This window comes from Gorilla gorilla, chromosome 12 (genome assembly GCF_029281585.2).
Source record: "Gorilla gorilla gorilla isolate KB3781 chromosome 12, NHGRI_mGorGor1-v2.1_pri, whole genome shotgun sequence".
NCBI classification, from domain to species: Eukaryota; Metazoa; Chordata; class Mammalia; order Primates; family Hominidae; genus Gorilla; species Gorilla gorilla.
Genome location: NC_073236.2, coordinates 65568669 through 65586487, shown reverse-complemented (window position 1 = coordinate 65586487; position 17819 = coordinate 65568669). Strand labels below are relative to the sequence as shown.

The following is a 17819-nucleotide window of genomic DNA, read 5'->3' as shown; positions in this document are numbered from 1 at the left end:
TCCAAAGCTTTACAACTGTTTTTTTTCCTGGACAGTTTTAACATTCTAAGTCTGTGATCTTTCTTCTCAATGTGAAATGAGGAATCTGTAACTGTTTTTAGGAGACTCATTGGTTTAGGAAAATCACCTTATTAAATTTACAGACTTGTTAAGAGCTACGAAGTGATGTGTCTCCTCAATGGGTCCTATCAGAAGGCACATATGTGTGTTCCCTTACTGGGTGGTGCTAACTTTGATCACGTGGTTGAAGCAGTAACCGTCATGTTTCTTCACTGTAAATGTGCCATTTTCCTTTCCTTCCTGGAGTCTAGAAGTAAAGGTCAAGGTATTGACAGGATTGGTTTCCCCTGTTTTTTGTTTGTTTGTTTGTTTGTTTTGTTTTTTGAGACAGAGTCTCTCTGTTGCCCAGGCTGAAGTGCAGTGGCACAATCTCGGCTCCCTGCAACCTCTGCCTCCCAGATTCAAGCGATTCTCATGCCTCAGTCTCCCCAGTAGCTGGGATTACAGCGTCCGCCACGATGCTCAGATAATTTTTTGTGTTTTTAGTAGAGACGGGGGTTTCAACACATTGGCCAGGCTGGTCTCGAACTCCTGGCCTCAGGTGATCCGTCCGCCTTGGCCTCCCAAAGTGCTGGGGATTATAGGCGTGAGCCACCGCGCCCTGCCCTCCTTAAGTTTCCTTGCGGGAGAGATACTTTGAGACTATGCAAAAAGTTTGCGGGAAAAAATACAGGAAGCCCAGTTGAATCTGAATTCCAGATAAGCCATAAATAACGTATAAATATGACCTCCCAAAGTGTTTATCTAAAATTCTAATTTGATTGGGCATCTTGTGTTTTTATTTGCTAGATCTGGCAACCCTATATGTAAATATCTTGCTCCTCATCCAACTTTCACCCAGTTGTTTTGACATCTATTGCTGCTTCTGAATCAGGGTTGCACATGCAACCCTGACGTCTGTCTCTGAATATCTTTTATTATTTTACTTTTTTTGTTGTTGTTTTGAGACATGGTCTCACTCTCGTCGCCCAGGCTGGAGTACAATGGCGCGCCTTCAGCTCACTGCAGCCTCAACCTCCTGAATTCAGGTGATCCTTCCACCTCAGCCTCCCCAGTAGCTGGTACTGTAGTCAAGCGCCACCATGTACTGATTTTGCAAAATGGTGATTTTCTAACTCCATCATTCCTTTTACTTCTATTCGTTGGCATTCTATCAGCTTGTCTTTTCATCCACCCTTTACAGTGCTTGGCACACAGTAGGCGCTCATATAATTGTTCAACGAATGAATGAATGAACTTTTCTCTTGTGTTGTCCGGCCTTCGGTGACACTAGCGGCGTCAGGCAGGAGTTTGACTTCCTCAGCCAATCATGGCACGTTGCCGAGGCTTCAGCGCCTTACAGGACCTCGCTCCAGGCTCTTCTGGCTCCAATCAAAAGCAGGGCTCTTTCGGACTTCGCTTACGTTTAATAAAGAAAACCGGTTGGCCCCTTCGGCTCCAGCTGGCTCAACAGACAGCCAGTGGCATGCGGCAGGGACCAATGGGTGGCGGGGGGAGGCGGGGCCTGCCACGAGGCCGCAGTATAACCGCGTGGCCCGCGCGCGCGCTTCCCTCCCGGCGCGGTCACCGGCGCGGACACCGGCGCGGTCTATGGCTGCGACTTCTCTAATGTCTGCTTTGGCTGCCCGGCTGCTGCAGCCCGCGCACAGCTGCTCCCTTCGCCTTCGCCCTTTCCACCTCGCGGCAGTTCGGTAAGAGGGTCACAGAGCTCGGTCAGCGCGGAAAGCTGAGGGGAACGGAGGGCGAGGGGCACGCCGGGCCCCCGAGGGACACCGAGGGAAGTCCTTCCCGAACATCTCCGCCCCGGCGGTGGTGACCGCTGAGGGGTGTGGCGGGGCGACGTGGCACCGAGCGCCGCCGCAGCTCTCGACTGGGCGCTTCCTCGGCGCGGAGGGCTGGTACCCGAAGCCCGCCTTTCGGAGGGAGCCGCTCTCCTGCGACTCGGGGCGTCGCCGGGGCCCGTGGCCAGTCGGCGGGCGGGACGGGGGTGGCGTGCGGAACGCGAAGGCATCAGTTTACGCGGAGCCTTCCGACAGCGCCGGCCGCCTCTGGCTGGGATGCTGAGAGTCGTCTGGGGGAGAACAAGCGAAGGTTCCAAAAGAGCAGCCCTCGGCGAGCTGTCCCTTGCGGGGACCCTAGCGGCGGAGGGCGCTGCTGCAGCTGATGAAATCGCGGAGCCGACTTGCTCGGGGTCCCCGCGCCGCCCTCCTCCCTCCGCCGGTGGGAGTGGCCCGCGCTGCCTCCGCTCCGCCAGGAACATGAACGGACTCTGGGCACCCTAGCTTTGGCTGCAGCCCACCCGAGCCGGTCAGTGCCGGGCTGAGTACATAGAGGTGGCAAACATCCGGGAGGCTCCCAGGGCCTTAGGGAAAGGGGGAATGGAGAGTGACAAGTACCCATATTTCAGCGGTACTTGCAGAATTTCAGTTTTACAAGATGAAGAGTTCTGAAGATGGATGGTGGTGATGGTTGCACAACATATGAACGTATTTAATACCACTGAACTGCACTTAAAAATGGTTAAGATGGGCCGGGCGTGGTGACACGCGCCGAGGCTGAGGCACGAGAGAATCGCTTGAGCCCGGGAGTTCGAGGCTGCAGTGAGCCGTGATTGCACCACTGCACTCCAGTCTGGGCGACAGAGCGAGACCCTGTCTCAAAAAAAAAAAAAAAAAAAAGTTGATAAGGTTTATGTTATGTGAATTTTACCACAATAACAAAATTGGGAAAAATATACCGGGGAGGAGGAAAGGAAAAGCTCTGTTTGCATTTTTGGGTTTCCTTGGGAAGGTGATTTGGTCGGTCATTAGAGCGCTGGCATTGTTGGCATTGTTAGAGCCCTGCACCTTACAACATCAGCCCCTTCTTTTTTTCATCTAACGTTCACTGTGTACCAGACACTATGCCAAGCTGTGCGAATTCAGAGATGAGAAAAACTGTTCTAAATGGAGCTCATGTTCCTGACAAGGGGCAGAACACGCGTGTAATTTCCAGTCAGTGCAGAAATGCTGTTAGAAATATTTCAAAGGCGCTGCTTGTTGGAGCAATGAGTTCTTGAAGGAAAACGTGGGAGGGGACTTGCAGGGTTTTCCCTGGTCTGACTCTTGACCTCCCCCATGTTTCGTTACTGTGTGTTTTCTCCCCGTCTCCCTCTTCCTGAGTGCTGGCCTCATGTGACTGTGGACCAGACCTTTCCTAGGCTTCCATGGTCCAAAAGAGATTGATAAAGATGCTCTCATTCATTACCTAAAGAACTGGGCCAGTTTGTCTACACTCTCCGATAACAAATGCTCTTTTCACTACCTTTCTGAAAGAACAAGTAAGCTTCATCCACATCTCTGAAAGCAATCCATATTATCTGTACTGCACATTTGCTATTTACAATTCCCACATATTGCTTTCTTACTGCTGCTTATTTTTTAAAATACTGTTTATTTGTAAATACTGCTTATTTTAAAAAAGTTGTATCCTTTTAAAAATATGAGTCTGCATTCTTTTTTTTTTTTTCTTTGTTGGATGGTATGAGAGTTTCAGGAACATAAACCTACGGTTGGAGAAATAGTAGCCTAGGAGACAGTGGGGTTAGGAAGTCAATGGACTTTAGAGGCAGAAGTTTGCCTTTGAATCTTGTTTCTACTATCCTCAGTTTCATCTTCTGTATTACAGTGTTATTATAATAGTCCCAAGGTAACAGAGTAATATATGTTAAAGTCTAAGCAAAATACCTAGTGTTTAATAGATGTTTGTTCCATTCTCCATTATGTCTTCCTTCACTCATTATTTTTCCCATTAATAATTGATAACAACTCTTCCCTAAATCACTTGATTATGAATTGTAAAATGCCCTGATACTAATTTCTCATGGAAAATTACAGTACTGTAAGCTATTGAATTAAAAGGAAAGTGAAGATGCTACTCACTTGGATTTTAGTTTTGAATTTTATTTTATTTTTTGAGACGGAGTCTTACTTTGTTGCCCAGGCTGGAGTGCAATGGTGCAATCTTGGCTCACTGCAACCTCTGCCTCCTGGGTTCAAGCTGTTCTCCTACCTCAGCCTCCCAAACAGCTGGGACTATAGGCGCACACCACCATGCCCTGCTAATTTTTGTATTTTTAGTAGAGATGGGGTTTCACCATGTTGGCCAGGCTGGTCTCGACCTCCTGACCTCAAATGATCCACCCACCTTGGCCTCCCAAAATGCAGGGATTACAGGCATGAGCCACAGTTTTGGATTTTATTTGAACAGTCCTCTTGACTTCTTCCTATTCTGTTGATTACCTATCTTAATGGGATTTTTTCTTTCCTTTTTTTTTTTCTTTTTTGGCAGGGGAATCTCTCCCTAGGTCAGGTTGGAGTGCAGTGCTGCAATCACGGCTTACTGCAGCCTTGACCTCCTGGGCTCAAGTGATCCTCCCACCTCAGCTTGTGAGTAACTGGGACCACAGGAGCATACCACCATGCCTGGCTAATTTTTTTTTTTTTTTAACTTTTAGTAGAGATGGGGTCTCACCATGTTGCCCACGCTAGTCTTGAACTTGGCCTCCCAAAATGCTGGGATTACAAGGCCTGTGCCACCATGCCCAGCCCTGGGAATTTTTTCTAAACATATCTGTGAATGCATTTAATTCTGGGATAAATGTTAGCTAATATAGTTACAATTTTGGATTCCCCGTGGGACTTAGCTGACTCTCCATTTCCCTGTTTATTTTGGGGTAGCAGTTAATCTGCCCCTTGGCAAAAGAGATGATGCTAAATTAGTTAATGACTCACTCCCAAGGCTGTATTTCACATTTTGCAGAGTTGTGGGAAGCAGAGGAGGGCTGACAGTTATACTATGAAAGATATTCATTGCATGTGACTTTGTTTTTGGTTCTTGTTACTCTTTGACTGTTTTTCTTTCTTTTTTTTTTTTTTAAGCAAATTGGCATAACATCCAGAACCTGCTTTTGGAAGCAAAGTTTGGGACTTGGAACACTGGCTTTTCCCAGAACCCTGTGTCCTTAACTTTAGTATATGATTTTATCTGAATGTGCTAATACCATTTTCTCTAAGTTTACTGCTTTCAAAAGAAACTTTTTATGAGGTGCAAGCTAAGTCATTCTCACTGAGTAGATATACATATAGTGTATATACTTATATATCTCCTTATGAGTATGTGTAAGTGTATCTATTTTAAGGATACATGTGTATGTGTGTGTATATATACATATATATATAAAACCAAGAGAAAAGAGTAAGAAATTAGTTTTATTGAACATATATGCCTGGCACATTATATATGTTTGTTATTTCATTCAACATAAATGACTGTTCTAAGCCGTTTTAAAGTAGTCTTTCACTCTGTAGTGTTCCAGGATTAGGAATGTATTTTTGGCCTGCGGTGGGCATTCCAGGTACTAATACAAATCAGGAATGAGGAATGTTGCCAGGTGTATTTGTATCACCAAAACCCCCCTATTTTAATTTTTTTTTTTTGAGATGGAGTCTGACTCTGTTGCCCAGGCTGGAGTGCAGTGGCACGATCTCCGCTCACGGCAATCTCTGCTCACTGCAACCTCTGCCTCCCGGGTTCAATCGATTCTCCTGCCTCAGCCTCCCAAGTAGCTGGGTCTACAGGTGCGTGCCACCATACCCGGCTAATTTTTTGTATTTTTAGTAGAGACGGGGTTTCACCATGTGAGCCAGGATGGTCTCAATCTCCTGACCTCATGATCTGCCTACCTTGGCTTCCCGAAGTGTTGGGATTACAGATGTGAGCCACCATGTCCGGCCTGCAAAACCCTTTTAATGAAGTCCTCTTCGACTCTAATTCTGAAATGGAATTGTGAATATTAATATGTTTTCAATTTCTTCATATACCATGGGTATAATTAAATGCTATTATATGTTGTGCCATGCTAGTATTATATAAAATCAGGGTAAAAGTATTTGATTTGCTATAAGATTGTAACTTTTTTCTTTTTTTGAGATGGAGTCTTGCCCTGTTACACAGTCTGGAGTGCAGTGGCGTGATCTTGGCTCACTGCAACCTATGCCTCCTGGGTTCGAGATATTCTCCTACCTCAGCTCCCGAGTAGCTGAGATTACAATTACAGGGTCCTGCCACCATGCCTGGCAAATTTTTGTATTTTTAGTAGAGGCGGGGTTTCGCCATGTTGGCCAGGCTGGTCTCAAACCCCTGACCTCAAGTGATCTGCCCACCTTGGCCTCCCAAAATGCTAGGATTACAGGCATGAGCCACCGTGCCTGGCCAGATTATAATAATTTAATACTTCACAAGATGCAATACAGATTAAGATAAAGTTTATATATAAGATTATTGCATTATATCTAAGATGTTGAGATTTGGTTTAAAGTCGGTATTTAATCATAATGCAATAAAAAACACTTATTGAAGGCCTAAAGATTGTGAAAGCTTTAAAATCCCATTTAAATTAGCAGTTACTGGCCGGGTGCAGTGGTGGGTGCCTGTATTCTCAGCTATGGAGGCAAAAGCTGGAGAATTGCATGAACCTGGGAGGCTGCAGTGAGCTGAGATTGCTCCAGCCTGGGCAACAGAGCAAGACTCTGTCTCACAAAAAATAAATAAAAAAATTAGCAGTTATGTTGAGAATTAATTTTATCTGACCCTACAGGATATTCAGTACCTTGATGTTAGGTTTTAGAATATAAGAGATTACTTCATTGGTCTTGAGGTTAGAGCAGTCTTCATGACACCAAGGACAGAGATCTAAAGGGAAAGGCTTTTTTTAATGGGATCATTTTACTTAAGGAAGAGATGCTCATCTATTTTATTTTATTTTAGTTTAGTTTAGTTTATTTTTTTGAGATGGAGTCTTTCTCTGTCACCCAGGCTAGAGTGCAGTGGGGTGATATCAGCTCACTGTAACCTCTGCCTCCTGGGTTCAAGCGATTCTCCTGCCTCAGCCTCCCGAGTAGCTGGGATTATAGGCGCGCACCACCATCCTGGCTAATTTTTGTATTTTTAGTAGAGACAGGGTTTCATGTGTTGGCCAGGCTGGTCTCGAACTCCTTACCTCGTGATCTGCCCTCCTCGGCCTCCCAAAGTGCTGGGATTACAAACGTGAGCCATCGTGCCCGGCCTATATTGTTTGTTTATTCAACTACAGAATATAACTTATCAATTTAAACCACCATAAAAATGAAGTCAGTTGACTGGGAAATGATTTGAAATACATGCCTGGCTGCTGACAACAGGGACAAAACACGAACTACAAATGGCATATAAGCAGATAAGAAAAACTATTTAACCTCATGATGAGGGGTCAAACAATTGCAAATTAAAACTGTAAAACACTTAGTAATGATCAGGGCGCAGGGTGGTGTAGCAGTTAAGAGCCCAGACTGATGTGAGACTCAGCTTGACCAAGCGCTGTCAGTCACTTAAACTCTCTGAGCTTCAAATTAATGATAATAATGATTTCTATCAACTTTATCCCCCTCCATATGTAGCTGGATATATTCATTCATTTATTTATTTATTTAGCAGAGACAGGGTTTTGCCATGTTGCCCAGGCCAGTCTCAAACTCCTGGGCTCAAGCCATCCTCCTGCCCCGGCCTCCCGAAGTGCTGGGATTACAGGCATAAGCCACTACACCTGGCAGAGTTTTAGTTTTTATAAAAATTCAAGTTATTTGGTTTTGTGACTCTGTTGCCTTCTGCAGAAATGAAGCTGTTGTCATTTCTGGAAGGAAACTGGCCCAGCAGATCAAGCAGGAAGTGCGGCAGGAGGTAGAAGAGTGGGTGGCCTCAGGCAACAAACGGCCACACCTGAGCGTGATCCTGGTTGGCGAGAATCCTGCAAGTCACTCCTACGTCCTCAACAAAACCAGGGCAGCTGCAGATGTGGGTATGTGTCCTTCTGAGACCTCGACTGTGGTTCAGTTGAGGTTTATATGAGGCAAAGTCCATTCTAATTTATGATTTCTTTTTTCTGATTAGGAAACCCAAGCAGAGGAGGCTAATGTGATTGAACTGTATCCCAAAACTTTGTCATAGGAAATCAGACTATATCTTTCGGGGTTTATACACTAGGACAGGAGATACTGGTTGGTATTCTCTGTGGCTTCTGGAAAGAATATAAGCTACATTCTGTTCTTAGTCTTTATATTTGATAGGTGACCCTGAATGCATTTTACATTTGCTTTCCTTGAGCAATAATGGGTCTCCAGTGGAGGTGTTTGAGTGTTTGCAGCTTAAAGCCTTACAGGCTTAGGGGGCATGATTGAGCAATACAGTATTAGGTGACCTCAGTGATGAGGTCAGGAACACAGTCGTAGATTTGAAGGAAATGACTCTGACTTCTGGGAAATAGCTTTCAAGTTCTTCACTGATTGGTTCTAAAGCCAAACATGCAGTTTAGAAGCAGTTCAGGTCTGGATGATGGGGTTTGTGTTCTAGGTCTCACGGTACCACAGATTACTGTGTGTCTGTGGACAAGAGGTGGGTGGGCAGGCTCAGATATGCCTCTGCCTGCCCATCTGTGGGCCTGTGGTCTGAGCAGCAGGTGGCCTTTCCTTCGAAGGGCTGTGAAACCACTCGCGTGGCTGGGTGGGGTTACTGGCCTGTAAGCCTGTGGTTTTCTCTGTTCTTTATTATTGAGGAGTGAGGCCTCCTGCTCTTTTAACTGAAAGCCTTTAGAAACCTCTAGATAATGGCAAGCCATGGCATTTTGTTTTGTTTTTTGAGACGGCGTTTCGCTCTTGTTGCCCAGGCTGGAGTGCAACGGCGTGATCTCGGCTCTCCGCAACCTCCGCCTCCCGGGTTCAAGTGATTCTCCTGCCTCAGCCTACCAAGTAGCTGGGATTATAGGCATGGGCCACCATGCCTGGCGAATTTTGTATTTTTAGTAGAGATGGGGTTTCTCCATGTTGGTCAGGCTGGTGTCGAACTCCCGACCTCAGGTGATCCACCTGCCTCAGGTGATCTGCGCCTGCCTCAGCCTCCCAAAGTGCTGGGATTACAGGCATGAGCCACTGTGCCTGGCCAAGCCATGGCATTTTAAGACATTGGGAGGTAGTGTGGTGCAGAAAAAAAGAACATGGATTTTGGAACCAGAAAGACTGGCTGTATTATTAGCTCGCTTATTTATTTATTTATTTATTTATTTATTTATTTATTTATTTATAGACGGAGTCTCGCTCTGTTGCGCAGGCTGGAATGCAGTGGTGCGATCTCAGCTCACTGCAACCCCCGCCTCCCAGGTTCAAGCGATTCTCCTGCCTCAGCCTCCCGAGTAGCTGGGACTACAGGCGCGTTCCACCAAGCCTGGCTAATTTTTTGTATTTTTAGTACAGACGGGTTTTCACCGTGTTAGCCAGGATGGTCTCCATCTCCGACCTCGTGATCCGCTGGCCTTGGCCTCCCAAAGTGCTGGGATTACAGGCGTGAGCTACTGTGCCTGGCCTAGCTCGCTTATTTTTAAACCTCTCTGAGCCTCAGTCTGTCTGTAAAATAGGGTTAATGAAGATTGCATAGAATGAAGTACACAGGATGTGTTAAGCTAGTATTCTCTAGTGTGTATATTTGTGAAGTTACTTTTTTAGGTTCCTTGAGCTACTTCAGCTTTTAGGGATGAGTGTGATGATACAAAACCCGTATGGTAGCCAAGTATGGTAGGCAACATAGCAGTGCTCATTAAATGCCTCAAACATTTTTTTAACCTCAAAATTTCTTATAATAGGAATCAACAGTGAGACAATTATGAAACCAGCTTCAATTTCAGAGGAAGAATTGTTGAATTTAATCAATAAACTGAATAATGATGATAATGTAGATGGCCTCCTTGTTCAGTTGCCTCTTCCAGGTGAGTTTTGGACTCCATTTAACATGATTGCTGCTGCTTCTGCTCCTTTCCCTCTCCCTCCCTCTCTCTCTCCCTCCCCATCCCCCTCCTCCTCCCTCTCCTTTCGTTGTCTCACTCTGTCACCCAGGCTGGAGTGCAATGGTACAATCATAGCTCATTGCATGCTCAAGCTCCTGGGTTCAAGGGATCCTCCTGCCTCAGCCTCCCAAATAGCTAGGACTATAGGCATGTCCACCATGCCCAGCTAATTTTTACATTTTTCCTAGAAATGAAAGTCTGTCTGTGTTGCCTGGGCTGGTCTTGGACTCTGTGCTTCCCAAAGTGCTGGGATTACAGGCATGAACTACCATGCCCTACCTAAAATGATTTCTGAGGGGTAAAAAGGCCTTGTTACTTTATACACCTGGTTCTTCATGTGGATTTGGCTTAAAGGCAAAATAAACTCAAAAGAGTGAATATTTTATTAGAAATGGGACAGACCAACTCAGAATACCAATTACGCCTTGATTTAGTATTGTGGTCTTGATACAAAGGACAGTGGAGGGAAGCAGCTGTGATAGACGATATTAGCTTTGCTATTGGTGTTTGGCTTTGCTTATGCGAGTTCCTTCCATGCAGATGAAGTACATCTCAGAGGCAAGCTGTAGAAGAATAGATTTCCTTGAGAAGCAGATAAGCTGGAGTCAGGCAGTGCTGACTATGCGGTGGTGATTTAAGGCAACTGTGCCAATTTCTTTTTCAGAGCATATTGATGAGAGAAGGATCTGCAATGCTGTTTCTCCAGACAAGGATGTTGATGGCTTTCATGTAATTAATGTAGGACGAATGTGTTTGGATCAGTATTCCATGTTACCGGCTACCCCATGGGGTGTGTGGGAAATAATCAAGCGAACTGGTAGGTATATCCCAGAATTGCATGTCTGTGTTAATATTATAAAAGTAGTACTGGCAAATGGTAAAAACTCATACAGTCCCAAAGAGTGGAAACCCTACCTCATATCCTCTAGTCTTACTCCCCAAAGTTTACCTCTCTTAACAGTTTTTTTTTTTTTTTTTTTTTGTGACAGGGTCTTGCTCTGTCACCCAGGCTGGAGTGCAGTGGTGCGATCTTGGCTCACTGCAGCCTCTGCCTCCTGAGTTCAAGCGATTCTCATGCCTCAGCCTCCTGAGTAGCTGGGATTACAGGCACGTGCCACCATGCCCAGCTAATTTTTTTATTTCTAGTAGAGACAGGTTTCACCATATTGACCAAGCTGGTCTCGAACTAACCTCAGGTGATCCGCCCCCTCAGCCTCCCAGAGTGCTGGGATTATAGGCATGAGCCATCGTGCCTGCCCTTAACAGTTGCCTATGACAGTTTTTGCTTTTTAATCCAGAAGTCTCAGTGAAGGAAATTTTCTATTTTTATTTTTCTTTTTTTTTGTTTTTGAGACGGAGTCTTGCTCTGTTGCCCAGGCTGGAGTGCAGTGGCGTGATCTCGGCTCACTGCAAACTCCACCTCCTGAGTTCACGCCATTCTCCTGCCTCAGCCTCCTGAGTAGCTGGGACTACAGGTGCCCACCACCATGCCTGGCTAACTTTTTTTTTTGTATTTTTAGTACAGACGGGGTTTCACCGTGTTAGCCAGGATGGTCTTGATCTCCTGACCTTGTGATCCACCTGCCTTGGCCTCCCAAAGTGCTGGGATTACAGGTGTGAGCCACCGCGTGCGGCCTCTATTTTTCTTTTTAATTTTTTCTTTAAGAGTCAGAGGTTTCGTCATGCTGCCCAGGCTGGTCTCAAACTCCTGGCCTCAAGCAATTCTCCTACCTTAGCCTCCCTGGCCTCAAGCAATCCTCCCTCCTGCTGGGATTACAGGTGTGAGCCACCGCCCCAGCCCTCAGTGAAGGAAATTTAAGATTTGATAGTGGTGACAGTGCACATTCCTGTAACATTTTGTAGCCTGTAGTATGCTTTCTCCTGTTTTCTTTTAGCCCTTATTATGTGTAGCAAGTTACAGCTCCAGTTGACTGATGAGGCAAAATTGGGTTCATGTTCTAGGCCATCTGACTTTGTTTTCCTTTGGACTGGCACTACTTTTAATGTCAATACATATATTTTTATAGGCATTCCAACCCTAGGGAAGAATGTGGTTGTGGCTGGAAGGTCAAAAAATGTTGGAATGCCCATTGCAATGTTACTGCACACAGATGGGGCGCATGAACGTCCCGGAGGTAAGGAAATTGCTTTCAGGGAACACTGTCCTTTTTTCCCCATGTAAGAACTTTAAGAAGCCATCCTGTGCATGTTTGGAAGTATTAACTCTGTTATACTTTGTATTTGTTGAAATTTTGTTAACAGACAATTCAGGGAGTAACCTTTGTAGAGAAGCTGCACCCAGTGTCACCTGAGTTTCTTTATTATTCATTTATCATGTAACTAGCTTCAAAAATAAATTTAAGTTTTGAGTATAAGCATGGTTGTAGGCAATTAGAAAATTTCAGCTATAGCTTTGATAGCTGGAGCTAAGGAGCAATTCTTATTCAAAGATACTGTGTCATTTAGTGGAAAAAAATCTTTAGCTGTTGCAAAGGATTGGATTGATATGACTGTAATGTGTCCTGTCAGGTTCTGTTAATTGGTTCTAAGGTAAAGCCTCGTCAATCAGTTATCACATAATTATTGTAATAATGACCTTACATGATTATATCAGAAATAAAGGCAAAACTATATACTTTCAACTATCTTTCAACATACTTAAAACAACCTTGAGTAATTTTAGTGATATTTTGCTTAGAAAAGGTAAAATTCTTGAAAGGCTTTAAAAATAGGATGAATAAATTTAATTATATGACTCAAAACAGTCGAGCTGGGACCAATGGGTTAAAGCTATATGAAATTAGGTATTAATTTTAAAAAAGTAAATGACAATTAGCTGTTCAGAAAATATGGCACAAGCCATTAAGTCAGTTTTTTTTGTTTTTTTTTTTTCTGGAGATGGAGTCTTGCCCTGTTGCCCAGGCTGGTGCAGTGGCACAATCTTGGCTCACTGCAACCTCCACCTTCCAGGTTCAAGTGATTCTCATGCCTCAGCCTCCCAAGTAGCTGGGATTACAGGCATGCGCCACCACGTCCAGCTAATTTTTGTATTTTTAGTAGAGACGGGGTTTCACCATGTTGGCCAGGTTGGCCTCGAACTCCTGACCTGGTGATCTGCCCACCTCGGCCTCTCAAAGTGCTGGGATTACAGGCGTGAGCCACTGTACCTGGCCGTAAGTCAATTATTTTTCAGAGATGTTGAGTTTCTACAATGACTTGACTAGTTGAGACCTAATCCAATCCCAGCTTTGTGTCAGAAATCAAGACATCTATTTTTTTCTTTCTAGGTGATGCCACTGTTACAATATCTCATCGATATACTCCCAAAGAGCAGTTGAAGAAACATACAATTCTTGCAGATATTGTAATATCTGCTGCAGGTAAGAACACAAGGGGGATGGAGGGAAGGACTTCACCTCAGAAGAGGAGGTTGTACCCCTCATCTTAGAATTCGCCTGCCTAGCTGCTATTCATCATTCCCCTTGTAATGATTCTTTGAGCTGCCTACAAAGATGAGGATAGAGCTGTGATTGGAATACCGGTTTCTGGCAGTCCATTATAGTCTAGATGGGTGAATGTTATTCCTAAAGCTTCAAAATATTTATATTAATATTTACTGTATAAAGTTTAAATGGTTCCTTTTGTTTCCTGTCAGGAACCAAAATAAATAAATAATAAAAGTAAATAGTTCCTTAGTTAATATTTTTAACAGGTTTTAATAAAACATGTTGATTAGTTCTTCAGGGTCTCTTGAAATTGAAGTTAGACAAGAATCTGACAGGTAGACTGTTTTCAGTACTAAGTTGATCTTTCCTTTCTCCATTTCCAGGTATTCCAAATCTGATCACAGCAGATATGATCAAGGAAGGAGCAGCAGTCATTGATGTGGGAATAAATAGAGTTCACGATCCTGTAACTGCCAAACCCAAGTTGGTTGGAGATGTGGATTTTGAAGGTAAATGGTGAAATTTTATTTTTAAAAATGAAATCAATAAATACTACCTTTCATGGACATTTAGGATAGATTATTTACTTTTTTTTTTTTTTTTTTTGAGATGGAAGTCTCACTCTGTTGCCCAGGCTGGAGTGCAGTGGCGCGATCTCGGCTCACTGCAACCTCTGCCTCCTGGGTTCAAGCGATTCTTCTGCCTCAGCCTCCCGAGTAGCTGGGACTCCCAAAGTGTTGGGATTATAGGTGTGAGCCACTGCGCCCAGTCAGTATGCTTTTCCCTCCCTCTCTCCTTCCCTTCCTTCTTTCTTTCCTTCCCTCCCTCCGTCTCTCTCCCTTCCTTCCCCTCCCCTCCCCTCCTCTCCCCCCGCTCTTCCTTTCTTCCTTTGTTTCTTTCTCTCTCTTTTTTTTTTTTGAGACAGTCTCATTCTGTCACCCAGGCTGGAGTGCAGTGGCACCATCTCGGCTCACTGCAGCCTCCACCTCACAGCTTCAAGCGATTCTTGTGCTTCAAGCCTCCCCAGTAGCCAGGACTACAGGCATGTGCCACCACGCCCAACTAATTTTGTGTATTTTTAGTAGAGACGGGGTTTCACCATGTTGGCCAGGCTGGTCTGGAACTCCTGGCCTCAAGTGATCCACCCGTCTTGGCCTCCCAAAGTGCCAGGATTACAGGTATGAGCCACTGCACCTGGCCTTAGTAGGCTTTTCATAAGAATTAGAGAAACCTTTTTAAAATTATAGCTTTTCTAGAATTATTTTAGGTGTTTTATCATAGTGATGGAGAGAAGTTATAAACTTTTCAGGGAACTGTTTTTTTCCTTAGACTTATTTCATAATTCAAGCAATTTCTTGACTTTTAACAAGTTTGAAAATTTGATGAAGTGATTTTTCTAAACCATGGAGTTTCCCAAAAAGTGTTAGAGATTTCTCATTTTCACACTGAGAGATCACAGGCCTAGAAAGTTAAAATGGTCCAGGAAAAAACCATACCCCTGAAATACTAGAATATACTAGTAGATTTCTTCTTTCAGTTGTTTTTTTTTTTTTAAGAGGCAGAGTCTCACTCTGTTGCCCAGGCTGTAGTGCAGTGGTGTGATCTCTGCTCACTGCAACCTCCACCTCCCAGGTTCAAGTGATTCTTCTGCCTTAGCCACCCAAGTAGCTGGGATTACAGACATGAGCCACCATGCCCGCTAATTTTTTGTATTTTCAGTAGAGATGAATTTGGCTGTGTTGGCCAGGTTGGTCTTGAACTCCTGGCCTCAAGTGATCCGCCTGCCTCAGCCTTTAATAGTGCTAGGATTACAGGTGTGAGCCACTGCACCTGGCTTCTCCTTTCAGTTCTTAAGATAGAATGTTTATCTGAGTTTTATGCTGATAATCCTTTTTTTCCTTTCCTTTTTTTTTTGAGACAGGATCCCTCTCTGTTGCCCAGGCTGGAGTACAGTGGCACGATCTCAGCTTACTGCAACCTCTGCCTCCTGGGCTCGAGCAATTCTCCTGCCTCAGCTTCCTGAGTAGCTGGGACTATAGGCACATGTCACCTCACTTGGCTAATTTTTGTATTTTTTGTAGAGATGGGGTTTCACCATGTTGCCCAGGCTGGTTTCAAACTCCTGGCCTCAAACAATCTCCCCCACCTCACACCTTGCCTCAGCCCCCCAGAGTGCTGGGATTACTGGCATGAACCACTGTACCCGGCCTATGCTGATAATCCTATTCCTAGCTTTCTGTTTTTATTAAAGCAGTCAAACCCATGCCTAGGTATGTAAGGATTTTCACTTTAACATTAGGTTAATTTTTTTTTTTTAACTTCTCACTTTTAAAAATTACTGTGCTTTCTGCTTTGGACAAATTATACTTAAAATTAAATTAAGAAAATGCTATAGGCAGGTATTGAGGTAATGCTTATTATTGTTATACTTACAACTCCCACACAGTTAACCTACTAGATATTTCTTTAATAGATTTCTTTATAGGTTACTTAGATGTATAAATATTCCTTGAACAACTCTGTATGTGCATGTTATTTTACTAGTGTGTTCACAAAACCTTGAATGATGTAGATGTGATTTTTGAGTTTTATGCTTATGTATGTTACTTTTTCCTTGCAGGCTTGTTTAATAATATATTAAAGTACACACATGTCCTTTGCCATAACTAAAGCAGCCTGCCTGTCTTGTTTCTATGTAGGAGTCAGACAAAAAGCTGGGTATATCACTCCAGTTCCTGGAGGTGTTGGCCCCATGACAGTGGCAATGCTAATGAAGAATACCATTATTGCTGCAAAAAAGGTGCTGAGGCTTGAAGAGCGAGAAGTGCTGAAGTCTAAAGAGCTTGGGGTAGCCACTAATTAACTACTGTGTCTTCTGTGTCACAAACAGCACTCCAGGCCAGCTCAAGAAGCAAAGCAGACCAATAGAAATGCAATATTTTTAATTTATTCTACTGAAATGGTTTAAAATGATGCCTTGTATTTATTGAAAGCTTAAATGGGTGGGTGTTTCTGCACATACCTCTGCAGTACCTCACCAGGGAGCATTCCAGTATCGTGCAGGGTCCTGTGATCTAGCCAGGAGCAGCCATTAACCTAGTGATTAATATGGGAGACATTACCATATGGAGGATGGATGCTTCACTTTGTCAAGCACCTCAGTTACACATTCGCCTTTTCTAGGATTGCATTTCCCAAGTGCTATTGCAATAACAGTTGATACTCATTTTAGGTACCAAACCTTTTGAGTTCAACTGATCAAACCAAAGGAAAAGTGTTGCTAGAGAAAATTAGGGAAAAGATGAAAAAGAAAAAATGGTAGTAATTGAGCAGAAAAAAAATTAATTTATGTATGTATTGATTGGTAACCAGATTTATCTAAGTAGAACTGAATTGGCTAGGAAAAAAGAAAAACTGCATGTTAATCATTTTCCTAAGCTGTCCTTTTGAGGCTTAGTTTATTGGGAAAATGTTTAGGATTATTCCTTGCTATTAGTACTCATTTTATGTATGTTACCCTTCAGTAAGTTCTCCCCATTTTAGTTTTCTAGGATTGAAAGGATTCTTTTCTACATTATACATGTGTGTTGTCATATTTGGCTTTTGCTATATACTTTAACTTCATTGTTAAATTTTTGTATTGTATAGTTTCTTTGGTGTATCTTAAAACCTATTTTTGAAAAACAAACTTGGCTTGATAATCATTTGGGCAGCTTGGGTAAGTATGCAACTTACTTTTCCACCAAAGAACTGTCAGCAGCTGCCTGCTTTTCTGTGATGTATGTATCCTGTTGACTTTTCCAGAAATTTTTTAAGAGTTTGAGTTAATATTGAATTTAATCAGACTTTCTGATTAAAGGGTTTTCTTTCTTTTTTAATAAAACACATCTCTCTGGTGTGGTATGAATTTCTGAAATTCTGTCTTCCTATGACTCCTAGTTGTGACCTAACCAGTTTTTTTCTCATTTAATCAATGTAGATATTCCTATATTCAGTAACACTTACTTCTATAGCCTTAAATAGATAATTTTTTTTCTTCTTTTTTTTTTTTTTTGTAGAGATGGGGTCTTGCTATGTTGCCTGGGCTGGTATTGAACTCCTGGCCTCAAGCAATCAGTCCTCTTGCCTCAGCTTCCCAGAGGGCTGGGATTACAGGCCTGGGCCACCCACGCCCAAACAGAGGTTTAAAGAGCTTTGGAGAAACCAGCCTCGTCCTCCAGTCTTTTTGTTTGTTTGTTTGTTTTGAGACTGAGTCTTGCTCTGTTGCCCAGGCTGGAGTGCAGTGGCATGATCTCGGGTCACTGCAACCTCTGCCTCTCAGGTTCAAACAATTCTTGTGCCTCAGCCTCCTGAGTAGCTGGGATTACAGGTGCATGCCACCATGCCCGGCTAATTTTTGTGTTTTT

At 43.6% G+C, this 17819-nt stretch overlaps 1 protein-coding gene across 2 annotated transcripts; it reads left to right on the top strand.

Moving 5' to 3' along the window:
* Nucleotides 1–1476: 1476 nt before the first annotated feature.
* MTHFD2 (methylenetetrahydrofolate dehydrogenase (NADP+ dependent) 2, methenyltetrahydrofolate cyclohydrolase) lies at nucleotides 1477–17329 on the top strand. Of its 2 annotated transcripts, XM_055378110.2 has the most exons (9): nucleotides 4390–4487; nucleotides 7749–7933; nucleotides 8026–8132; nucleotides 9767–9889; nucleotides 10632–10784; nucleotides 11995–12102; nucleotides 13255–13347; nucleotides 13797–13922; nucleotides 16113–17329. In XM_055378110.2, exons 4-9 carry the CDS (start codon nucleotides 9787–9789, stop codon nucleotides 16274–16276), a joined length of 747 nt encoding a protein of 248 aa, XP_055234085.1. In that variant the 5' UTR covers nucleotides 4390–4487; nucleotides 7749–7933; nucleotides 8026–8132; nucleotides 9767–9786; the 3' UTR covers nucleotides 16277–17329. The 2 variants fall into 2 exon arrangements, with proteins under 2 accessions (XP_018876529.3, XP_055234085.1); XM_019020984.4 differs by lacking the exons at nucleotides 4390–4487; nucleotides 8026–8132 and adding an exon at nucleotides 1477–1751.
* Nucleotides 17330–17819: the final 490 nt, after the last annotated feature.